This window comes from Conger conger, chromosome 3 (genome assembly GCF_963514075.1).
Source record: "Conger conger chromosome 3, fConCon1.1, whole genome shotgun sequence".
Taxonomy (NCBI): Eukaryota; Metazoa; Chordata; class Actinopteri; order Anguilliformes; family Congridae; genus Conger; species Conger conger.
Window position 1 is genome coordinate 18,017,469 of NC_083762.1, and position 26,612 is coordinate 18,044,080.

At 47.1% G+C, this 26,612-nt stretch overlaps 1 protein-coding gene across 1 annotated transcript in view; it reads right to left on the reverse strand.

Annotated features, from left to right (window-relative positions):
- The window catches only part of camta2 (calmodulin binding transcription activator 2), a 47,822-nt gene extending 22,767 nt beyond the window's left edge, over positions 1-25,055 (reverse strand). The window contains 15 exon segments of the mRNA XM_061234271.1: positions 5,806-5,940; positions 6,345-6,471; positions 9,803-11,567; positions 11,636-11,662; positions 11,664-12,034; positions 12,104-12,306; positions 12,774-12,914; positions 13,833-13,983; positions 14,911-14,982; positions 15,874-16,009; positions 17,408-17,475; positions 18,501-18,604; positions 18,719-18,830; positions 24,521-24,626; positions 25,033-25,055. Coding sequence (XP_061090255.1) covers positions 5,806-5,940; positions 6,345-6,471; positions 9,803-11,567; positions 11,636-11,662; positions 11,664-12,034; positions 12,104-12,306; positions 12,774-12,914; positions 13,833-13,983; positions 14,911-14,982; positions 15,874-16,009; positions 17,408-17,475; positions 18,501-18,604; positions 18,719-18,830; positions 24,521-24,586 — 3,478 coding nt within the window. The 5' untranslated portion in view covers positions 24,587-24,626; positions 25,033-25,055.
- Positions 25,056-26,612: the final 1,557 nt, after the last annotated feature.

Consider the following 26,612-nt stretch of genomic DNA (forward strand, 5'->3'; position numbering starts at 1 on the left):
GCCCCCATGGCCTCAGCCCGGAAAGACGCGGAACAAGAACACGCGTGCCGGCATCCCGGCCAACCAGCACAGGCAGGGCAAGCACATGCGACCGGCACGGCTCAATGGGGCAAATCCCTCGGCTTAAGGGGGAATGGGGCAGTAGAATCCGTCTGGGAATCCCGACCAAACAGAAAGAGAGCACCCCGGAGAGAGAAACAGGGAGAGGGAGAGGGAGAAACAGCTGAAGAGGAGGAGGTGGCGGAAGGGGACGTGCCAAAAAGTAGAAAAAAAGCTCCGGAACAAAGTAAGAAAATGTCCAAAAAAGCAGTTTCAAATGGGTATTCCTGCTGGCTGGTATCCGAAGAAAAGGTTAGTTTGGATCCAATGGCGACAGCTCTACCAATTGGAAAGTCCCAACTCTGGAGGCAACTGGAGACTCTCCCCTGGCCCTGAAGTCGGTGTGGCTCAAACCTGACCCACTAATGCATCTTACATTCCTGGCAGCCGGGGCTTGGACTGAGCTGGGAGGGACGGGACAAGGGACAGCCAGCAGGGGATGAAAGACAGAGAGAGAGAGAGAGAGAGAGCGAGAGAGAGAGGGAGGGAGGGAGGCAGAGTGAGCAAGAGCGAGAAACCACGCGAGAGACAGTGAGAGCAAGAGAGAGAGAGGGCGCAACTGCACGCACACACGCAACCCCACAACCGGAGAGAGAGGGAGAGACAGAGGAGGAGAGAGACGGAGATTGTGAAGGAGAGACAGTGTACTGCTGGGGGGCCCTGAGGAGGTGTCGGCGGAGTAGAGGGATTTAGGACTGAAAGGGTTAGCGAAGATAAGAGTGAGACAAAGGGGGAAAAAAGCAGAGGGAGAAGTGTAAAGATATCTATGGTGCATTCAGATAAAGCTAGACGCTGACGTCTTTGGCCCCTCTCCACCCCCCCACCCCCCTTTCTCTGGGGTTTAAATAGGTTTAGCGGTGGGTCAGGAATAGCAACAGGCTGAGCTGTACACTTCATCTACACACACCGACATACCTGCCACACTCACTGACTCCTTCTGACGCGTGCGCGCGCACACACACACACACACACACTCAACAATTCAAATCAAATGCATACACTCAGGATGTATCATAGCATTAGAATTAGATAAACTATGATTCACTCCAGTCCAATCATAGCATTGAAATAATTAAACAATTCTGAAGCTATGAATAGTATGGTTTTAAACAACAACCTTTCCATGTATTAATTTGCCATGGTTTACCTCTCTACTCACCCCAACTAGTGAAATTTTTTTTTTTGCTGGTTTACCTGGAGCAATATTGCCATTTGCAATTACCTTTCCTGAAATGTAAAATGGGTCCTTAAAAAAAAGTACCCATATAATCAACGAATGCACAGAGAAGTCTTTCTCCCCTGTCATACAAAGAAAACACAGGCAACACTCAGGCCTTTTTTTCCCCTGAAATCAGAGAGGTTTGTGCACAGAACATTCCCGCCGCAGTTCCCCTATCGCCTCTGTGGAAAATCGGGGAAAAGGTGGCTATTGATGTAATAAGAGCCCGAGGGAATTCCCAGTAAGGATAGCTGGTTAAACCGTGTGTGTGTGTGCGTGTGTGTGTGTGTGTGTGCGGAGCGCGTGCCCGGCAGCGGGGGGTGATGACAGCGGAAAACAGCTCCTTCCCATCAATCACGAAGGACGGGGGGGTTAAACTCCGCTTCGGAAAATTTAATCCCCCTCCTCCTCTCACTCCCTCATCAACATTCTCAGATTTAGTCAATCTGTCCCCCGCTCCGCATTCATGGGCTGATGGGCCCACTTTCGCCCATGTTTGGACAGGAAGTCCGCGCACCTGTGATTCCGGGGCCACGCGGCGGTGCCAGGGCCGCTCGGACAAGAGCGGTCCGGCGCGTGAAACCGGATTCAGACCCCGGCCTCCGGCCCAGAAGAGGAGGGTGTAAATGTTCCAGGCGTTCAGCGCTTTAGCTGAAGGGAAGCTAAATCTGTCCTGTTTGGCCATACCGAGTATTCACCAGGCTGCCATGCAAGGCCCACAGTGACACGGTGTGCGCTTGGTCTAACGCCATGGGGGTTCATCTATCAATCCTGTTTCCAGGAGCTCCACACAAAAACACTCTAAGGCAGATGAAACCCGAGGTGCAGGTTTTTTTGGCGTAAACTAGCCACCACACTGAAGGGCCCGACGGAAGGGCAGGATGGCAAAGCCCCAAACTGGGCCAACGCACAAAGGGAGAGGGGGGGCATAAAAGAGAAACAAAATTATGGAGCGAGAAAGAGAGAGAGGGGGGTTAATGAAAGCATGAAAGCTGGAGAGATGACAGGAAACAAAAGCGGGGCCTGAAATAACTGCCCCTCTCCCCTGCCCTCCACTCTCCTCCCCGGAATCCCACTTTATCCCCCAGCTTTCGACACGCTCCACGCAGGGGCCTGGCACTCTAATCCCCCCGCTGCTCCTCTCCATCTGCACCCACCCCGGCCCCTCTGCCAGGGGGAGGGAGGGAGGGATGGCCGGCGGAGGCTAGCGCTAACGCCGCGGCTCCACTGTTACTGTATCTGCGTCTGTAGGAGCACTCAGGGCGATTCAGCGGAATTCTCTGGAAACCGCTCAAAGCTTTGTCCGAGTGCGAGTGAGTGAAGGGGTGAGTGAGTGAGTGAGTGAGTGAGTGAGTGAGAGAATGGGCAAGTGAGTATAGGGGGAGAGTGAATGTGAAAGGAGGTGTCTGTTTAACACTGGTCTCAAAAAATAAAGAGGTTTATGTGTGTGTGTGTGTGTGTGTGTGTGTGTGTGTGTGTGTGTGTGTGTGCGTGTGTGTGCGTGTGTGTGCGTGTGTGTGCGTGTGTGTGCGTGTGTGTGCGTGTATGTGAAGGTGTGTGTGTGCTTATGAAGTTTGTATGGCAGGTAAATGAGGGAGGGAACATCAGCATGTGAATGGGAGGGTGTGTATGCTAGCCTGCATGTGCGTGAGTCTGTGTGAGAGAGGGAGTGAGCGAATGTCAGCACACAAGTGTGAATGAGAGTGTATGTGATCCTTCCTGTGGCAGCAGCAGTCAGGTAATCTGAAGCTGATGTGATAATTAGCTCTAATTCAGCCACTTTAATCAGGGGGACAAGAGGGCAAGAACTGAGCTTAATACAACTGGGTCACCCAGAGCTGCACTGAACACACACACACACACACCTCAATGGCATACGCGCACACACAGATAAGAGGCAGTGATGGTCCTCCACAGCCGCAGGCTCTGACAGGCTGGAGGTGGGAGGGGAGGAGAGGGGGGTGTTGAGGTGACTTGCAGGCCTGTGAGAGGAGCCATCCTGCCTTCAGTCAGCACTTCAGGCAACCTCCCCAGTGCTGACATACTCCTCCACTTCCCAGCAGCCTTCAGGAGACGGGTGACATGGGGAGGGCAGAATGGACAGGGGACGGGGTCTGGGAAGTGGAGTTCTTCTAGGGCAAACCAACGTACTGCAGGAACATCCTTACTTGCTTAACGTTACTGCATGTATGGCAGGGAGCAGACAGTCCCTGCTTTCAAAGGTCACTAGGCAGGCCCTTTAAAGTTGTTCAATACACTGGGATCGACAGGTATAATAATTAGGACAAACACACTTTCATCAGCAGCTATTGAATGCATGAAATGATTGCTTGAGAGAAATGTGTTACCTCTCCTCCCGAGATATCTTGTAGAAAATACTCACAGAACGCACTGTACAGATTTATTTGATCGCCTCCTACCCATTTTAACATGGTAATGAGAGAAAAATGAAGCAGACTTCAATCCAGACTATGATTGTGAATGAGAACGTGGAGCAATCCTGAATGTGGTCAAAGAAATTCTTCTTCACATGGCACACAAACCCATCAAATTTAGAAAATAGATTTTGATTGAATGGTATCCACGGAAGATGAATAAAGTCTTTCCGATGGAATTGGCCACTTTTACAAATATATTTAAAAACTGTCATCGGCATTTTGAGGAAATGAATATACAGTTGGAGAAGAAAGGGAGATATTTAAGGGTATAACATTTCAAAGGTAAATGAATGAATAGAATAGTTTGTGAAACTCAGGCCAGGCAGTAGTAGATATGCTCAAATACAGGCTGGTGAAAAACTGGGGAAAAAAATCCAACAGACCCTGATGGCATGTAATCAAGCATTTTCAAACAACTAGGAAAGATTATGCACATTTCACGAACAAGAGTTTGATGCAATCTATATAAAATCCATTCATAAACTGGAGAGCTTGAGTTGTGATAGCTGACTAGCACCTGGTTGAAGTGTTCTAGTGTATGACCACAGTATACAACAGGTAAAAATAACTTTGAGCACAGGAAATAAATAGTATACACTAAACAAGACAAAATATATGACATCTACAGTATAAACCTGCCAGCCACAGCATGTAACAATCGATAAAGATTTGCAATCTTATCTCCTGTGGTCTTGCTTGACAGTATACTAAAGTTTATTCTGGGGAGATAGAAAATGGGCAAGGCAAATCTTCTGGACTGCTTCAAGGACATGACAAAATGTTTTCTGCTGAACATGGGCTTAGAACATTAAATACGTTTGAAGTAAAACATTTTTGAAGCACGCCTAAAGTGACTCAATATCAAAAATAAATTAGCGTTAATTCAAATTAGTAATCTCAAAATTGCTTCAACGTGGCCTTCAGGATAGAATAGTGATCAGAGGAAACGTGTCATAACAGGATGTAAATTGTGCGTGGGAAGTAACTATTTAAGACAGGATTATTTTAAATGAGGTGCTCAATTATAGTGCTCTGTCAACCTGGATAAGTTTACTGAAGCAGTAAAAAGATAAATTGGGCGCAGGAGTATTTGGCAAAAATGTACCAAATAATATAAACCTAAAGAGGATAAAGGTTATGTAGCTTGGTCATCAGACTAAAATTTAGAGGGGTAATGGGTCAAATGTTGTATGTCCTGATGCCTGTAAATATGATGCTAACGACAATTGCTTTTGATAGTTTTTGTTTATGTGCACTCTTATCTTTTGCAGCGATGTTTTCAAGAGAAGTCACGTTTTCAAGGCAGGATCAGAGACGCTTATCTGCTAAATCTAAATCTTTTCACTGGGAACGCACAATGTTTTGTTCTTCTCATCCCTGCAACACACTGGTTTTAGCCTAAACGCCACCTTTAAGCTGTTTCTCATACATGATTCTGCACAGCTCTGCAGACAGACCTCTTTTTCAGATACAGTGGCTTTCTCTGTCTTGTGTGCGTACTACCTCAGCCACAAGGCTATCAGTGGGGCAGTGTGCCACCTAGTGGCTCAGGTGGTTTATGCCCTGGTGCCGCCACGATCTGCACAGCTGTTGGGCCCTTGAGCAAGGCCTTTAACCCCACATTGCTCCAGGGAGGATTAGTCTATATATATACTAGCATAGGTCTCTGGATCTTTATGCATACAAACCTCCTCACCAAAAAAAAAAAAAAAAAAACTTACCTGGAAAGAACTGTAAAACAGTAGTTTTGGATACAAGACTCCTGAATTGTGTGCACACAGTGTATTATTTTCAATTGTTGATAACACAGACAAACAAAAATGTATGATGCCGATGAAATTGGGCATTGATTTAATAGCAATTGGTGCTCACTGTAACAGCGACAGGTAGACTGGTAGTCAAATTGGGCCATAATGTATGCAGAATGTGTTCTCTAATCCTGTGGGTAACACTGACTCCTGAACACTGCTTAACACAGGAGCAGCTCCAGGGTAGCCGGCCCCCAGTGGACCCTGATTGGACAGACAGCATGGGGGCGGGGTTACTCACCGTCCAGGGAGAGCCAGTCTAGCTGGGAGCTTGGCAGAGAGGAGGCATTACGGGCGCGGTACTCAAACAGCACGGAGGACGACACCCCGCCCGTGTCCTCCAGCACCTGCAGGGCCACCAGCCCGGCCTCATGAGCTGAGAGAGGGGGAGAGAGAGGGAAAAGAAAGAAGGAGGGAGAGAGAGAGAAGGGAGTTATGAAAGAAAAATAAACTGAGGACAGACAGTTGTTTGAAGCTTGTGCAGAAAGGCCTTTAAAGACAATGAAAAATCGTTGATAAATCAAATGCTCTGAATCAAATAACAAAGCATGCAGCTACAAGTGACTGTACAACAAACTACAGTCAACTTTACAGTTATGTGAACTACTGCTGGACATGAATGCCCCCTTGTGGCCATAATGATTATCGCAAACTGAATTCTTACCCTCATATAACTCCTCCAGTGTGCTTTAGTTCCACACTAAAATGGATAGGTCGCCTGTCTCTTTGTAGCAACATAGAAACAATGTGAAAATAAATGTTATTGTTTATGTATCTCACCAGGGCAGTAGCAGCGCAGAACTCCAGGTTGGATGAGCGAGGCCGGGACAGTGCTCTGGTCAAAGACACAGGAGTACCGCCCCGTCGCCTCTGTCCAGGGTCCCGTGATCAACACCTTCACCCCACCCTGGGAGAGCACAGGACATAATACATTGCCTTCTGAGCAGCCAGGACATCACATACACACGCCACACACAGCCCCTGCAACATGTCTCCAACACAAACACACACACTCATACCGTTCCCTTTTCCATTACACACCAGCCCCGACATCACACAGGCACAACCATAAAACATAGACAAATAAAACCTCCTGATTGTGATTCAAAGGCAATGTCAGTTATTTAAATCGGCCGGATCAATGGGTGGCACACGACAGAACTTATCTTCCTTTGAACTGCCTTCTCATTGAGCTCCCTGTTCGGCAGAGTTTTAAAATATGTTAAAATATGTATGCTTTATGGACCTGGACAATATTAACTTTAGCATCCAACTAGAAATGACAAAAGTTGGAATTGAATGTTTGCTCTACGCTTACTTAACCTCAACTGCATGAAGACTTTAATGCAAGTCTTAAATATCAAACCTCAAAACACACAGTGCCATGAAAAAGTAATTGACCCCTTCCTTTTTTTCTAGAATCCTAGATACTAAAAGCTTTCTTATACCTGCACTAAGAAAGAAATTGAATACAACTGACAATTCAGAAGCAACCGAGAAGCCAACTGTCTAATTACTTTTGGTCCTCTAAAATGGGGGGACTGGAGCATGATTCCTACACGCATTTAAATTAAAATTCTTAAGGAGAACGTCTGGTCATGGGTCAGTAAGCCACAGCTGAAGCAAAATTGGGTTAGGCAGCAAGACAATGGTCCCAATCACAAAAGCAAGTCCACAACTGAATGGCTGAAAAGAAACAAAAGTAAAGTTTGGGAGTGTCCTAGTCAAAGTTCTGACCTGAATCCAATAGAGTTGTTGTGGTAGGACCATAAACAAACATTTTATGCTTCAAAACCTACCGATGTGTCTGAATTAAAGCACCTGTAAAGCAGACGTGGTGTAAGTTGAGCTCACCGTCACAACCAGTGGTGTTGGGGTCGTCTAATCTGGCTAGTCTGTTTGGATGAAAATTAGTAGCCTGCTGGCGGACCATAGAGCACTCAAGTCAACCACACCTCCATGTGGTCACACTGGAAGCTAATCACATTAACAAGGCTCCGGCTAAGGGAAGGAAAAATGAACTAAAAACAAACCAACTGCGGTGGGCTAACAACCCACCCAGTTCCAAGTACATTGTTACAGAAACTGCTATGAATCGATTAATAACCAACACCCCAAAGTTACTGGCAGTATGACAACTTCCAGGAAATTATGAGTGTGAAAGATGGCCTAATTAGGCCTAAGACTGAGATCTGCCTTGGGACACAGAACGTTTGCAGATGAGGCATCAAAGTCAGCTCAAGTCATCAGAGAAATTAAGAGATACCAATTTGACATTCTGGGCATAAGTTAATGCCGCTGTACTAGTTCCAGACATCAGCGGACTGGTGATCCATCAGCTATTCTGTACAGAAACATGGCATAGCTCTTATTCTTTCCAAAGAGAATGGTAGCACCCTAATGGAACAGGAACCAATCAGCGAAAGATTGATCAGAGTTCGCTTCAACACAAAGCACTACAAACTTACAAAAAGAAATACTATACGAAGAGTAAATAGATAAACTGGAGTGGCAGGAATGACAAGAGAGCCTTTGTGAAAGGGTTAGCTGATGAAACGCAACAGGCAGTAGCTAGGGGAGATGAGAGCTGTGTATAAGAACACAAAACGCCTTGAGGACATAACACCAAGCATTCTGCCCCTGTGAATGACAAGGATGAAAATGTTTGGTTCAACACTTCCAAGAAGAACTTAACCTCCCTGAACCAGAAAATCCTCCACTGTCAAATATTGTCTTGACATCAGTCCTTCCAAGATGGTGAAAGTGGATTCCAACTTCGCTACCAAACTTCTGACAGACCTCTTCAACTCCATCTGGGTGAATAATGTCATCCCTGGTCAAAGGGTTTTATTGTCAAGTCCCTTAAAAAAGATGACCTCCAGAATTGCGACAACTGGCGAGGAATCACCTTATTCCAAGTAAAACCTTGAAAATCCTTCTGAGTAGAATTGAAAAAGCTGTTGACAAGGGAAGAACAAGCAGGATTCAGGATCTTGACAAGATCTTTGTACTGTGGAACATCATTGAACAGTGCTTGGAACCGAATGCCTTGTACACCACCAACATAATGTACATCGTGAAACTGTGGAAGATCTTATGGAGTAAGAGCTAAGATCGTAACATTAATAAGGATGCTTTACAACCACTTTGAATTTAGTGTCATCTTGGATAATATTCTCTCGGGCTGGATGCCTGTCTCTGGAACGAGACAAGGATACATTATCTCTCCCATCCTATACCTTGTTACCTTCGACTGAATCACAAGGATGACAACAGATAAACCAAGGGACTCTTTTTCTCTGGAATAGAATATCTTTACTTCCAATGACTTGTGGATGATTTTACCTACCTGAGCAATCTCATCAGTGGGAACAGTGGGGCACATAAACAGATTAAGGCAAGACTTGTAAAAAGTGAATTGTGCATTTTCTCAACAATACGGTCTGAAAGTCAAGATTAGACTCTACAACAGCAATATTACGTCTGTTGTATGGATCAGAATGCTGGCGAGCTACCAAGTCGGACAGGAAAAGAATCAAGCCTTTCCATAACAAACGTCCCCGGAGGATCTGCTGCATCTTCTGGCCTAATAAGATATCCGAGTACTCTACAGGAGGACAGCATGCAAAAGTGTCATCAAGGAGGATCAAATGCCAAAGTGTCCGATGGCTTGGTCACATGCTCAGAATGGACCAGTATCATATCCTCAAAGCAGCCTTGAGATGGACACCACACCTGGTAAGAGGAAACCTGGAAGTCCAAAAGCCACTTGATGGAGGACTGTGATGGCAGAGCTGGCAGAAATCTCACAGGGTGCGAGACACGGCACATTGCAAAGGACAGAATCAGACAGAGGAAGCTCATTGAGGCCTTATGTCCCAGCAGGAATGGAAAGGACTAACTGACAAGTCATAATCCTGACCTCAATGCCAGGATGAGCAATAGAGATGCTGTGGCAGGACCTAACAATTTGTCTGAATTAAAAAGGTTCTGCAAAAAAGTCAGATTCCATCAGACTGATACTGTTTTTTTTCTCTCTAAGAATCTGAAACCATTCTGTGTGACAGATATGAACTAATAGGGGAAATCAGGAAGGGGCAAAATATTTTTCAAGGCACTGTACAGTAATAACCTTAAATACCCAGACTTTGCACGCTTGTAGACTTAAGTTCGAATACTGACAATACGAGGTCATTGAGAGTGACAGGAATCCGCCCCCCTCTGGGTCGCTGGCTCACCTCTGGGTAGGACCACTCGGGGGAGAAGTCGGTGATGGTGGCCAGGCGGCGCACCTCTTGCCCTGGGCCAGCTGGAGGGCAGGCGGGGGTGAAGGTGGGGAAGGGCAGGAAGGAGGAGGCGGGGGAGGGCTGGGGAGGCACCACATAGCGCACCCCGGTGGGGAACAGGGGTTGAGGCGGGGCTTGAATGGAGGTGGCCCCACCCTGGCGCTCGTCCTCGGCGATGAACTCCGAGATCAGGTCGGGGAACTGGCTGTCGAAGGAGATCTCCAGGGGGGTACTCCCGGGTCCCGTCTCCTCGACCCCACCCACGCTCTTCTGAATCATGACGGAGAGGTCCAGGTCCTCCCTGCTCATTTCGCCACCCTCGCCGCCGCTGTTGGTGTCCATGGGCGTCTCCTCCGCCTCGTAGCACCCCAGGCCGGAGGACGAAGAGGAGGAGGAGGAGGAAGAGGATGAAGAGGACGGCGAGAAGGGGGATGACTGCTCCTCTTTCACTCGCACGTGGGGCTCCGGTGACGCGGGCTGTGCCGCTGCGCCCTCCTGCCCGCCCGCCATGAAGAGGAGCCCGCCGTTCAGCTGCAGGGCCTGGGGCTGCACCAGCTGCTGTGGCTGCTTGGGCTGCAGGAGGACCAGCTGCTGCCCGTGCTGCTGCAGCTGCCTGTGGTGGTGGAGGAGCAGCTGCTGCCGGCTGTCAGTCTCCAGGGACGGCTCCACCCCCTGGGGCGGGACCAGGACCAGCTGCTGCCGGGGGCTCTTGGTCTCGGGGCGAGGCTGTAGCTTATTCTGGAGCATGAGCAGCTGCTGCAGGCTGTCGGCCTCCTGCCGCTGTACGAGCTGCTCCGGCTGCGCAGTCGGCCGGGCCTGAGGCTCCTGCGGCGCCAGCAGCAGCTGTCCGTTGGTAAGCACAGAGGCGGGGCGGGGAGAGGCCGGTTGTGTCCGCGGGGCCAGCAGCAGCAGCTGGGGCTCGTGGTGCGGCGGTCTGGGGCTGCGCCTCTGGGCCTCATTCTCCGGGCTCGGGGAAAGCGACCGGCCCATAAGCCGTTCAGGCCCCTGGTCCGGGCCATCAGCCCCAAGCACACCCAGACTGTCCAGCCCTAGGGTGGACTCCAAGCACAGGGGCAAGAGGGGGGTTGTGGAGTGGGAGGGGGAGAAGGAAAGCGAGGGGGAGAGAGGGGCAGAGGAGGGCGTGGAGGTGGAGGGGACGGCCAGGGAGTGCGCGTCTCTCTCTCCGTTCTTCCCTCGCTCCGTCTCGGCAGAGAAAGAGGAGAGGGAAGACGGAGGGGAGGAGGAGGAGGGAGGAGAGGTGGGCGAAAGCGACAGAGCAAGGGAGGGGGCCTGGGGGGAGGAGGAGGAGGGTGGGGAGGGAGACGAGTGGCCATGGGAAGAGCAGGAGGTGGAGAGGGGGAGGGACAGGGAGAGGGAGTCCAGCTGCGAGGGCCCCCCGTACGTTTGGCCCCGCTTGGGGCTGTTGAGGAAGGAGTCAGGGTCGAAGGTGGGCAGGGCGCAGGGCGGGGAGACGGAGGGAGAGGGCGGGGCGCAGGAGGGGCTTGGGGTCGAGTGTGGAGGGGCCGGCAGGAGAGAGGGGGAGGGGCAGGTAGACGGGGTAGAGGAGCGAGGGGGGAGCAGGAGGGATGCAGGGGGGTCGGCCCCTGAGATGAGCCGGTCGGTCAGCAGCAGGCCCCCGATCACGGGGCTGGAGAGGAGGGTGAGGCTGAGGGTGGCTACGCCCGGGGTGGGGGAGATGGAGTGAGAGGAGGCTGTGCTGCTGGCAGGAGGGAGGGAGCCGGGCCCGTTTCCGGAGACGGTGGCAGTGATGGTGGTCTGGGGCACGGAGGCGGCCAGGGTGGCTCTGGCGCCCGCCGTGGGCGGGGAGGGGGTCTCGGGTTTAGGGGGAATGGGGGAGAGCACCAGGCGGCCCGAGTGCGTGAGCGAGAGGTGGGAGGCGGCCGCGCCGCTGCCGCTGAAGCCCAGCTCGCTCTTGGAGTCCTCGGCACCCGGGCCGATGGCGGTCGTCATGACGATGACGGCGTTCTGAGGGAGCGCCACGGTAGCCAGGCCCCGCTGGTCGCTGTAGAAGCCGTTGCAGGCGGCGCCCCCGTTGCTGAGGGTGAGGGGCGTGGCGCGATGGGGCGGGCTGCAGGAGGAGGATGAGGAAGAGGCAGAGCACGGGGAGGAGACCCCAGTCATCCCCACGCTGTCCTGGGGAACCGCCGGACTCCGGATCTCCAGCTTCGTCACCACGGGCCCCGGAGGCTGGGCCTGAGAGAGGGGGCCGGGCCCCTTCCTCTCCCCTCCCGCGTTTCCCCCTCCTCCCTCTCCTCCCCCATGCGTCTCCCCTCGGACCCCCTCCTGCCCGCTCCCGCTGCCCCCCCCCTCGCCCGCGGCCAGGTTCTGGACCTCGGTCAGGGCGGGGTAGGGCGAGGGCCGCGTGGGAACTTTGGGGGAGATGATGCGGTGTTTGGTGCTGTTGCAGCGGTGAGGAATGTTGGCTCCTGGTGAAGCTGGAGGTCAGGAAGGAGGAGAAGGAGTCAGTCTGCTGTCCCTGCAAAATGTCCGTCTCGCCCCATTAACTACAGTCATTTCCACTTCCCTGAAAAATATCAGCCTCTCCCACTTCCCATTAACTGCTGTTATTTCCACTTCCCTGGGCTGTGCAGCCTTGGCAGGCTTAGGTCAGGAGTTGCTAACCTAAAATACATTTCCCATGGATTAGGAGTCATCATCCAGTGAACTGTTTGTAATCACTTAGTATGTTGCATGTGACACGTCTTATGTTTTGTCTTGCGTATTCTTTTCTTTATGAGTGCACTGCAACAAATTCAAAACAACCATTTCAGCAAACGTGGAAAATAAAATTTTTACTCAACACAGGTGAGTGGGCCCACTTCTCTTCCTCTCTCTCTCCTTCCTCCCCATTACCTTAGTGCACCTCACTCCCTTCATCCCCTCCTCTGATCCCCCCCCTCACCCAGGGTGCTGCTGCAGAGGCAGGCGTGTGTACGCGGCTGGGGTTTGGTCTGCTGCGAATCCAGGATGTGCTGCACCAGCTGCTCGATGGAGAACTCAGAGGTGCCGTTGCTGTTGCTGCAGGACCACTTAATGCTGTGAACTGCGCACACACAAACACACACTCTCAGTAAACATGCTCTGTTTGAGTACATGTAAATCATTAAAGTCTACTGAACAGATAACAAATACAGCAACTGAAGGAAATTGTGCTGAAGAGTGAGGGCCAGCTAGCAAGTGCCTGAGGGTCAATTAGCGAGCGGCAGGGAGGAGGGTCAGTTAGCGAGAGTCTCAGAGTAACACATGGGTTTGAGCTGAGACAGCAGCTCTGATAGGCTGGTACACTCACACATGGGTTTGAGCTGAGAGAGCGGCTCTGATAGGCTGGCACACTCACACATGGGTTTGAGCTGAGAGAGTGGCTCTGATAGGCTGGCACACTCACACATAGGTTTGAGCTGAGACAGCGGCTCTGATAGGCTGGTACACTCACACATGGGTTTGAGCTGAGAGAGCAGCTCTGATAGGCTGGTACACTCACACATGGGTTTGAGCTGAGACAGCAGCTCTGATAGGCTGGCACACTCACACATAGGTTTGAGCTGAGACAGCAGCTCTGATAGGCTGGTACACTCACACATGGGTTTGAGCTGAGAGAGCGGCTCTGATAGGCTGGCACACTCACACATAGGTTTGAGCTGAGACAGCAGCTCTGATAGGCTGGTACACTCACACATGGGTTTGAGCTGAGACAGCGGCTCTGATAGGCTGGCACACTCACACATAGGTTTGAGCTGAGACAGCGGCTCTGATAGGCTGGTACACTCACACATGGGTTTGAGCTGAGAGAGCAGCTCTGATAGGCTGGTACACTCACACATGGGTTTGAGCTGAGACAGCAGCTCTGATAGGCTGGTACACTTACACATGGGTTTGAGCTGAGACAGCGGCTCTGATAGGCTGGCACACTCACACATGGGTTTGAGCTGAGACAGCAGCTCTGATAGGCTGGTACACTCACACATGGGTTTGAGCTGAGACAGCAGCTCCTCTCGGGTCCAGCGCAGACTGTCCCGCCGGTCAGCCACCGCACACAACAGTGGCCCGCATGCCTTCCCACAATCCTCCAGGGACGGCACGTTCAGGTAGTGCACCAGCACGATGTCGGGATTCTGGGGCAGCGCAGACACCGAACACAAAAAACGCACACACAGACACACACACAGACACACACACACACACACACACACACACAACAGAGAGATACAAACAGTCAGACTACAGAGCAAAAATTCTTCATATGGCCATGTATTCTAAGCCAATCAATGTGGCACTTACCTCCTACTTAATGGGAATTTCATAATTGTCCAATTTATTTTTATTGTCTGTCTATAAGAACAGATTCTGTACAAAATGTCATTATGAAGCCCCCTGCTTTCCTGGCTTCCCCAGAACAACCCGTTTCTAGATACAGTATGTCTCATTAAAATGAAAACAAAATTACCTGACAGACCTGATGTTTGAGTTGCATATCTATAATGGGATTATAAATAAACCAAGGCAAACAAATGAGGTAACTTAGCTATGATTAATAGCCCTACATTTACAGAAGAATGGGAATTGTTTATAAAAAACGAATCTGCCTGTTAGAATGTTCGGCCACATTAAATCCTCAAAATGTATTTTACAGCAGCACTAGAAGTGCATACTTCATAATACAGTACTGAACAAAATGTAATGATACAAGGGAGGCACAGCTATCATATTTATCAGGTACTGTTAAAAGAAAAAGGTATATTGTTGCGCATGCACAGAACTATAAAAAAATTACCTACTATTACACCAACACACCGTAAATGTCACAATACCAAATTAATCAAATCTCCCAGCTTTAGATTGCATAAAAATGCAAACACACTTACCAAGGATTTGCCAACAAACCAAATCAAAACTAATCAATCTACAGCTAGCTGAATATAGTAAAACATTGCTTTGTGAAGCCAGGAGTATGCAGTTTAAAAGCAGGATGAATGGTTGTAGACAATTGCATGTTTCACATGTGCACTAGACGTGAGCAGACATATGAATTAAGCACAAACCTGCAGCAGCCAGTAGCACCTCCTGTGGAATGTTGGGACGATGGAGGAATGAACATAGCAACCATAAAGACACTGAGGGCAGGGAGAGAGAGAAAGAGAGAGAGAAGACATTAGTCAGACTGCTATTGTCATTAGTGACTTCCATCTATTTCAGTGAACAATTTGAGTCCATACTGCACATAGCACACAGAAGGAAATTACCATTTACATTTTCCGAATCAGATTAAGAAACACATTACCCTAAATGTAAACTATTTCAACTATTTTTTTTGCCTGGGAGAATATATAGCATTTATCACAAATAATAAGGAGAATTCACACACCATTGATCAGGTATGTCAGCATCCAGGCCTGCATCATAGTCTCAATTGGTTATTGCCGTTTCTGTACTCTGTGATTAAATGAAGTCACTGTTTGGCTAACGATTCAACATCTCTGGTTTCCGAGGACTGAAATGGCTTCTGATTAAAAGCAAACAATAAAAACCAGCAGTCACTGTGACCTTATAAGACCTGACTTTGAGGCCTGCTGTAGACCATGAGAGTAATGGCAGTTAGAAACAATAACCACTTTGGTTTCTGGGTATACATAAGCGTGAAATTAATCAGCATCTTTTGGTCACCATACAAAGGCAGTTTTACTCTGACCTAGTCTAAATAATGTATTTATGAAGTATGGATTCAATAAATGATTCACTCTTTCATTACTGCACATATTCATGATATGTTCATCACATTTTGAATATTTGAAGCATAAGTTCAGTTATTTCTCGCAGATTCCAACTCGTACAACCATGTACAAGACATGCCTGGGTTATCAGGGGCCATGTTTGCTGAAAAAGGCGATAAGGGAATTTCCCAATGAAATGTCTGGTAAAGTTTAGCACACATATGTATAACGCATCAGAATTGTTGGCCTATAAAGCTGACAATTTTCCAGACTTGCCCAGCAGGGGGCGCTCACCTCCATGCCCTGAACCTTCAGCTTCATGTGATCCTCTCTAGTAGTCTTTCCATCTTTTCTCTTCTTCCAGCAGTACCCGTCTTTCCGATACTTCACCTTCTTTCTGTTGTACAGTATGATGGAGCCATTCAGAGGCCTGGCGGAAGAGGGGGAGACGGCATAAGGAAAGGCGAACATCAGCACGTATGTGATCCAAAGAAACGTTCGCTTCATCAAGAGTAAATAATTCAGCTCTTACAAGGACTGGATTCCGATAAGCTCAGCAATTTGCATGTGTTATTGCAAGACTATTCTTATCTGCGATTCTTTTCGGGAGGTGGCGGTACAATCACATTTACATAAATACATATGCAGGTGACAGTGCAGACACAGGCAAACTGACTGAATCGTGTGCGCACACACACGCACGCATTCTTCTTTATCCTCCAATAATTTCAATTTCACACAGTTTACTTCTGGGTTAACCCTGTAAAGGCCCACACGCATATTTCTCAGCTTTTCATATCCTGGATTTGTATCCATACTGATCCAAGTAAAGCAATTCATTATTATTCCTTTCTTTTAAAAGATGGTCTCATTGAAATCAAGATCTCTTTTCCAAGAGAGACCTGTTACAACAAAAACAGACAACAAAAATGTCAAGCACAGACAGAAAAAGTCAAGAAAGTCAAATAAAACATGTACAAGCAAGCATCACTGAATTAAATGAGTGTGTCCAATTTCAGAGACTGTTGCAGGTCATTCCATTTATATGGAGCATAAATCCAGACTTGCATAACTCTTACGCAAGGAATATTTAATATTTATGAGATTATTATTAATTTCCCGCGTGACAAGATGTTTTTGCATTTTGCATAATTATCGGATGATGTTGCTAAATGTTAACGCAGAGAGCTGACCACAGGAGGGGGAGGGAGAATTGGGCTCTGGGGGAACGGTTAGAGACTTAACACCCTGCTCTTTGTGAACGTCCTTAACTAAACACTCTAATCCTGATCCTGATGCAACAATAACTACTGGCAACTGAAAGCAACAGAGCTCCAGAACACCAACTTACATTTTTGGAAAGCTAAAATAAAATATATATATTTTAAAAAGCTACTCTTCAAAGAGTGTGGGATTGCTAAGAGCGCAGTGCTTTTGCTGTGGGTGAGGGAACACAATGTGCCACTTCCACTGGAGCGGTAATACAGAGGACAGGTGTGGCCCGCCTCCCTGCTGGACATTAAAACGTTTATGCGCCATCACGGGGGCCGTGTCTGGCTCTGGCGTAAGCTTCCTTTGCGGAAAGCAGATTAGAGCTCATAGCAGTCCAGCGGTGCGTTAATGTTATTAGCTGTTCCGATGCAGTCGTTCAGACGACAGAGTTTCTCTCCGAAATTCTGCCGGTGACGCGCGGTGTTAAAAATGAATCACGATGAAACCCTGCCACCGCCCTCGGAGCGAGGAGACGTTAAGGATTAATGGAGCCCGGGGTGACGGGGAGGGAGGGGGGCAGCCGAAGTGACACGGGGCAGGAGGCGGGGGCAGTCACCTGGTCTTCAGCGTGCAGGAAAGCCACTCCTCGTGTCTATCGAAGGAGATCAGGTACGACGCGATTTCCTGTGAGAGAAAAGCGTCAGTCTCAAAGTCCTATTCTCCCCCGACATTCCTTTGCTATTTCCTCTCTGCCTGTGACACTAATGGGGTGTGTCCTGATTCCCCATACAAGTATTGGGACGCACCCATGTTTTTCAGCTAAAAACTAATAATAAGTAAGCAAAAACTAACTATGAGTAACTAAAAGTACGCAATTCATAACAATAGGGAAAAAATAAATCGCCAAAAAATAAATAATCGGCATAATTTGGCCCTTAACATTAATGATCATTATGCAAGTGCATTTTCCTTAGAATATATTATGTCACTGAATGTATTATAACGTGACATTTGACTTTTGCTCGAAATCAGAAGTAAACTCATCACATTGGTAAACTAATATCACTACATCTAAAAATTAAGCCATTACCAATGCTAAAGTCATTAAGCAAACAACATTCTTCTTTGAGCCAATCATATCACTGAACAATAAGAGGTTACTGAGGGGTGACCTTTGCCCTCCCCGGTAATCATCTTCAGCAGGATATCACTCCGCCAGGCCTGATCACCTCACTTGCTCTGCGCCCTTCGCCCTTCCCTCGCCCCCACACTTCTCTCTAATCAGGGCTCAACTGTTAAAGCACATCCACCTGCCCTCCTTCTCACATGTCAGTGGCAGTGAAACTGCATGCCTAAAACACCACCAACCGTGAGGACACCTGCCCCCAGGAGACGCCCATTTCGTGCTTTTCATTCCAACTCAGGTGATAATTGCCTAACGGGCGCTCCCCTGTGGACAAGCAGCCCAGTCTCCTGAGAGCCCAGGTATGAATTAGACGCTAATATGCAAATCTGTGAAAGAAAACACATTTGCATCCCTCGAGGGCGACAAAGGCCTAAGTGCCCTGTCCTCACACAACCCTGCTTCAACCTCATTGTGTATCGCTTCAACTCTTCTCCCTCTCTTCTCCCTCTCTTCTCCCTCTCTCCCCTCCTCATCCCCGGCCCCAGTGGTCTGTCCTCCCCCTCGGGGGCGGTCGCTCCTGCACCTCATTGGTGTTCCAGCGCAGTCTCTCCTTGGGTAAGGTGGAGGTGCGGGGGAGGCACTCCAGAAGCTTGTTGGGTAGGAACACCTTCATCTGACTGTTATTCTCTGCAGCGGGACACAAGAGGCAAACACGGGGGGGAAGAAATGAAGCGTGTTGCTGTGTACACGGCTGTCTCCACGGCGATGCGGCGGGTCTCTGCACGGGCGACGCACTCTCACCGGACTCGGTTGTGCTCTCCTTGTTGTTCATGGTGAAGCTGCAGCGACGACGCTCAGCTCCTCCAGGCAGCAGGGGGCGCTCACACACTCCAGGGCGGCCCGCACACCGACACTGCCAGATACAGAGAGCGGGAAGCGGTCAGTGCTCACCTGCGGCTCTTACAGAGACCGGTTTGGCATGTTGTTAAAGGGAGAGAGATAGGCTCCTGTATAGCCACACTCCCTCTTTTTGATGCTCTTGTCTGGACCCATAATAACCATGTTACACAAGATGTGCAACTGCTTACAATGAGTTATGACAAGCACGCAAATTCAAACGACAAAGAAACAAAGTACGAAGGCATAACAACTGAATTATTTTGATTTACATACATGCATGTAAACATATATAAATATATATAAGCATACTATGAGCTACAAGCATAATATAGATTACAAAAAAACATTATACAGACTAATTTGCATCAGTCATACAGAATTCTGTTTCAAACTGTTTAGAACAGATCCTGTGAATGTAAATGCAGGGAATTTGGAGCCTCTTCCTGCCAATTCGGAGATGAGTGGAAGTAAGCCAACTGGGCTCTGCGTTCTGTTTCTATACATATTTCCCCCCTCCACTCCCTCTCCATCGTCCTGTTGCCTAGATACCACACTGGTAGGTGCAGAATCTTCCCGAGTTCTCTCCCACGTCTTCACAAGAGACGGAGAGCGAGAAAGAAAGATAACAAAATACAGGCAGGGAGGGACGAGGAGCAAAAAACCAGGGAGGAAATTATAAATACTTCCACAATCTCACAGAACAAATGTACAAGATGGTATAGTGATATCTCTGTTCCGGTGGCCAGTTATAGGTCTGCGTATTGTTCTGTTAACTATCAAAGTGCCCTTAGAGACAGATATGCTATATCAGTGTGCATATCACATCTACAGTATGTGTATCTAAGCAGTGTTGTTTGCTTTTCAGTGGAAAAACTCACTCTCATTCCATACAGAAACAGTATTGTAAGTAGAGCGTGCAGTTTACTTAATACACACTCCATGCTTATGGTTCACAGATTCAGTAAAGGCACAGCTACAATATAGGAGTCCACTCACATGCATTCTCTTTGGAAAAACAAATGATTATAAATGATTATTACACAATTATTATATATAATTACGTTTTTAGGAATTAGCCTTCTTTTCAAAAGAAACCACAGTAGGCAATTAATGTAATTACTGGGAAAGTTCAAATGTTCTATAGAGGTCCATTGTATCTGAATGTTCCATTTTTAAGTGCACAAATAATGTGTTGTGTACACGTATCTTTCCCTTCTGAAAATGACCAATGATGTTCAGAGGATGAGATTAGCGGAAAAAATGATAATTATGAACTACTACATATGCTCTGTACAGGCACAAACTTTAGTTATGATACAAGTCAATCTTTGCTATTGTACATGGAGGAGTCCAGACAGACACCCAAAACAGCCCTGGTGCTGCCTGCATCAAGATGTCTTCCTCCAATAAGCAGAAAAGACAACAGGGCTAAAAGCATAACCTTACCAATAACCATGACAACAGCCTTCTTCCATAAAATAAAATTGCCTTTTAAACTGATATTTGCTCTATTAGCCAGTGTGTGTGTGTGTGTGTTTCAGAGAGAGGATTATGTGTGGGCAATAACACCGCAATCAAACTTGAGAACTCTCTGTGCACCGCATTTGCAATTCAAACAGCAACCAGAGAGTAAGGACAAGCGGATGCTAAGAGACTATGGGATACAGAGGAGTTGGTGGCAGAAGTGGGCTGCACAAACGTGAAGGCAATCTGCGTGAGGTGGTTTTGAAGAGGGCGCAGTCATCCCATTATCTTCGCTGTGATGTCACATGCATTGCTGCGGCCTTATCGTTTCACCCGATTCGGCAACGTGAAGGTGCCCTGGCCGGGGCGATAAGGCCCATCAGAAATTTGAATGGATTTGAATGATGTTGAGACAACAGGAGGGCGAAGCGACTGAGAGAAGAGTCAATGGTCAAGTGATACAGAGATACGGCGACAACAGGGAGAACATGAGGCCAGCTCACAGAATCGGCACGCGGAGACAGAGCTCCGAGTCAGAACCTGAAATCCAACCTCACCGATAACACACCCAGGTCCAATTACCCGTATTATTACAATGCTGTCACTAACCGTGCAATTACCTCACAGACACGAACATTCGGTCTTGCGCTGTGCTCGTCATTCATCAAAACCCAATTACACCCCTCAGCTGGTGGATGAGCATGGGGTATATTAGGCACAATAAGTGCAGGCATATTATGGCCGTAATGAATCAATTTCATCAATTATAAACCCCATCTTTAAAAGTGCCTCTTGGTCAGGGGCATTTGTAGAAGCAGTGCTGCTGTCCATCATCATTTTCCACGTCTTACTTCCCCCCCCCCCCCCTAAGCTAGTTGCCAACGGTCTGCTCTGCCCATGAAATTCAAAGTTCACACTCGATAGATTTACAGAAAGCACCACGTTATGGGAATAATGTATGAAAATGTTCCGAGACAAATATGAAATAATGATACAGCTCTTGATAACATCAAAAACTACACCATTTATCAGTTTATCTCTTCTAATTAGTACTGGACTGAGCGAATCAGCTATTTTCTGTTTACCTGTGTACTTTGGGCAAGGGGGGGTGGGGGGCATTACAGCGAGTTACTTTTAATGGAAGCAGGAGCAATAGTGGTGGTTGTCTGACTCCAGCATTGGCAGTGCTCCAACAGCCCTGTGTTAAGCATAACTTGTCCACCATGACTGCAGATATGCTGTGTGATATCAACTCACATTCCGGACCATGTGCATGCAACTCATGGCCAGTCCCAGCTCTGTGTACATCAGGAAAGTTCCCCTTTTCATGTGAAGTGGATAGCAACAAAAGCACCACTCATCAACTTCATGTGACCAGGGAGTGGCTTCTGGGACACAGAGAACCTTGGGACAAAGACCCTCCAGGGCCAGATGTGGACACCTCCGATTCACAAGGTCTCCACAACCAGGATGGAAGCAGCAACACACTACAAACCAGTTTGTCAAATGACAGAACAAGAGAAGTATGTACGACTACAGTTCAATTTGTTCTTGCGTTTTAAACAATGCAAGAACCATTTCTAGAAAGAGAGATGGAAAGACAGATCCATATCACCAACAGTCCTGACCTTCTCTCAAATCTAGTGTTGTCTTTTACTTTGACCTAGTCCTATTCTGTGTCGTGACAAATTTGCATTTGTGCACATGTACAGGGAAAGACAACAGCCTCATTCACACACGACGCGACACACGCACAAGCATGGGAGCAGAACTTTTTCTGTGAACATTTTTTTGGGCACTGCTTTAATTCCAGCCTCCGCTGCCATCTGATTTATTAATGCGTTTCATTTTTCATCCGCGGTACAAGCCGTCTCTTTAAATAGCATGGCGAACCGCTCACAAGATAACTGCATCACACTCCCGCTCCCATATTAGATTAAATTTTCATCTCAATAAATCCGGCCCTTCGCCATTTCTGTTTGACAGAGGATGGAAATGAGTCAAACGGGTTCAGAGACTCTTCGGCTGAAAGGGGGAGTAGAGGAGGAGAGAGCACTGGACACAGGATTCACACTACAACTCGCAGAAGGGACGCTGCACTTGTTGTGACTGGTGAGGCACTTCAGCACAACCCCCCTACTTAATACAATGCTGAACAAATCGATGACAGGATGAATCACTGTGAACAAGTTACCTGTTAAAAGAACGTGTAATGCAACATATTTTTACATTTGGTGTCCAATTACCAGAACTATAATGCCACAGAAGGAAACCTACAAAGTGCAAGCATGACCGTGGTGGATTTTACAAGTCTACTTCCATCTCCTTTACCTACTCCACATTACAAATATTGCAGCACTGTTGTTGCTGCAATAGGTAGGTGGATGTTAGAATATCCTTATATTACAGACTGATGCTTCACCCTCTCTGCAGGAGCCCACTTTCCCCAGTACCCCCTCTCTGTTTTGACTCAATTACAAAGAATGTCATTGGATATTCAATTCAATGTTGTATCTGGTCTGCAAGCAAATGCTCTGATAATAGAGCGGGACTTAACACAGTGTAGGTACAAGAAGTGGATTTAGCAGAGGAGGTGTTCACAGGTGTAACCATTATAGCACTGTATCCTTGTGTCGGAGTGAATCTTTAATGAATGATGAACATGATCTGCACCGACACCAAACAACAATGACCTGCACAGAGAACGGTTCCTTCAAAGCTCTGTAACTTAACCCTCTTTCAATTAGCTAATGCACCGCACATATACATTTGACGTCAATATCCAACAAAATTAATTAAGTCCGACATATCTGTGCAACCGTATTACCTTTGAAGTCAATTACAGAACTGTTGTTCGCTGTGTTTTAGTCTTTCTGAATAACAGGAAAATCATTTTCCAGCATTAGTCGTTTTAGCAACCACTCTGACTGGAGTAAATTGGTTGTGCCTAGGTACATGTTTGCAAATTCTAGCAGACAGATGTGGCAAGATTTCAAAACATTACATTCGCAAATGTTGGTTGTGTTCCTTCTTCAGGTATACCAAGAATAACTCATTAAAACAGCCTTCTTTTACAAAGATTTGTGTTTGCATTAACAGCTTAACAACAACAGAGGTTGAGCAACCTCTAACTTTATAATAGGATGGGGGGGGCAACAGCTTGAGGACGGGCAACATAAAAAATATATTCAAACAAGGGTTGCAATAGTAACTTAGTGGTGTTATCACTAACGTGTGCAGTTTCTATGCGGTCGCTTTTTCGAAGTTAATATTTAATCTTGAAATATATTTATTGAGCATCATTGCTACTCCTTTCAAAATATTATCGTGCGATCTCATTCTCAAGTCTCACAGTATACTTGTCACACAGTCACGACGACTGCTTTTCAGACAGATCACAAAAACGACTCTTATCTTAAATGTTAAGCCCGCAGAAGCACACCAAAACATGGTTGCTAGACAACAGGTATAATTTATAGTGAAGTAGCAAGATAGGTAGCTTAAAATTCCCATTTCCTGGACGTGATTACTAAACCGGATAATTTAGCTAACGTTAACTCAACCGGTCAAGTACTGATTGTTTTCATTCGGATGGGATAATGTAATTTAACGTCACATACCCCGAGCGACCCTTCCAGCATCTCAATGAAAGTGCCGACTGAATAGGCTAACGTTAGTTACTGTAAATACATTTCATTCATGCTAGCTAGCTAGCTACCGTACATAACGTTAGTCGCACAGCCCGATAGTTATCTAGCTTAACTAGCTACGTTCATCCAATGTAACTTAATCGTTAATACGCGTCATAACTTGGGTAGTTAGAAGTATAGAAAATCATATAAAAGATACTTTGCCATGTTGCTTAGCCGGCTAGCTGGCCAAATATAATTTGGCATAACGTTAATATGAAGCTCATTTACGACAAGTTTGCTCGCTAACCAGTAGATGATCAATTACTGTAGCTCGCTAAATCAAGGCGTGATTATGTATACTCGCTACCATTACCATCTATAGCTATAACGGCAGGCTAGCAAACAAACTGCATAATATGAACTAGCTAGCTATGGTCAGCTCACCGTCTGTCACTGTATGCTGGGTTAGCTAGGAAGCTGGAGTGTACTTTACAAGAACGATGTCACTGTCCAGCCAGTTAATTTTTTTATATACCTGATAATTTACTCACACATTGCAAGTTACTTTAAACATTAAATGTCGTTTACATGCAACTGTCAGGCTTACTCGTCGTTCACGCAGGCCCAATCCGGCGCCTGTCGTGAGCTGTGCCCCACCGCCCGAAGCCCCCATCTCTGGTGGAGAGGGGATCAATTCACCTACCCACAGTGGACTGACAGAAACCATTTTAAGTATCAGCTAGCGAGCAGAACCAGATACATCTGACAACGGTCTGCACGGGGACGAGTAAACGAAATAATTCACTAGAAAGAACGTGCATAGCTATAACAATACACATTATTTAAATGTATTTGAAGAGGGAACTCCGACTGTCCAGTTGAAATTATCATATTTCATTATTTAAATAGCTGGCTGGCTGGCTAGCTAGTTAGCATATTCAATATTGTATAGCATGTCTTTCCCTAAAGCGAAATCGTACGGAATTCCCTTGTGGTCGAATATAAATACACATACAAGCACGCTCAACACTTGTTTGAAAGAGGCATGGTAATGATGGAAGTAAATATAAAGGGAAAGCAGAAACACAGAAGCGCTATGAAACCCTGAATCCTCCTCACCTTCCGCCTTCTTACACGCCGCCATCTTCTTCTGAAGACTGACGTCACTGCGCAGAGAGAGAGAGTGACAGAAGTGAGAGAGGTAGGAAAGAGAGATTGTCGGATTAGAGAGAGAAGAAAGTGGGATCGCGAAAGCGACGCGCGGTCCATACAGGGATATTGAAGCGTCTAGAGGGAGGCAGGCAGGCACAGTAGACAAGAGGAAGAGATGCAATTCGGAATCTTTAAGGCAGAACAAATTAAAACATCCATCCATCCATCCATTATCTGAACCCGCTTATCCTGATCAGGGTCGCAGGGGGGCTGGAGCCTATCCCAGCATACATTGGGCGAAAGGCAGGAATACACTCTGGACAGGTCGCCAGTCCATCGCAGGGCACACACACCATTCACTCACACACTCATGCCTACGGGCAATTTAGACTCTCCAATCAGCCTAACATGCATGTCTTTGGACTGTGGGAGGAAACCGGAGTACCCGGAGGAAACCCACGCAGACACGGGGAGAACATGCAAACTCCGCACAGAGAGGCCCCGGCCGACGGGGATTCGAACCCAGGACCTCCTTGCTGTGAGGCGGCAGTGCTACCCACTGCACCATCCGTGCCGCCCAAATTAAAACATTCTTAAGAAAATTAATAAGAGAAGACAAAAATATTGTGACAAGGGAAATAAAAAGGCTAGTAACAAGCTATTTTGATGACAACACACATTTTCTCCCCTTCTGCCACATGGCCGTTTATCAACGTTCAGGTTTCACTCCTACATGAAAACATCACATTTTCAGAATGCAAAAAGTTTTAGCCAACATTGTTTGCCCAGATCCACCACATGTTTTTGAGATGAATGAATCATGACCAAGACTTCAGCATATAGCCTCATTATTTGGCAAGTAGGTCTATAGCAATTCAGTGCTGGATGTGGGCTAAAAGACTAACACAACTGAGGGGGCACATATTGGACATGACTGTGGTATTGTTAGTTAAATTGGAGTTTTGACTGGCTTTGCTCCAATTAAGAGAATATGGTTGAGATGGACTGACTGCAGAGTCAGATTTATGTATCTATGCCTCATTTAATAAATAATTATTTATCTATTTTATATTTCAGCATTCACACAGTTCCTAGGTGCTCTGTTTCAGCCTTTACTGGGGGGGAAATGGAGGTCCTGTGTTACTGTTCAATTTGCTTATCTTGTGTGATTGTAATGATTTTATTGTCTAGTGTGATTGTAATTAGTGTAGTAGTTTCCATGTACTATATTGTAGTGTATATAACTATATTGTATATGTCCTGCTTATTCCAGAAGACTAGCCTGTGACTGCCAGAGGCAACAGTATTTATTTCTGCTGTCTAAGCTAAAGTTACCTGGTGTCTGTAAGAGGAACAGTATTCTGAATGCTGGGATCCTATGAGCAGCTGAGCCAAGAAAGTTTGCTTATGATTTATTTCTTAAGTATAGTACTGTCTGTAGGTGCACACGTTCACCCAAGAGACATGTATTGCCAATGTGCTGTAATTTCTCAAATGGAAAACAGCATGATTGTATAACCTTGGCTAGTGGTGTGTTCTGATGTGCC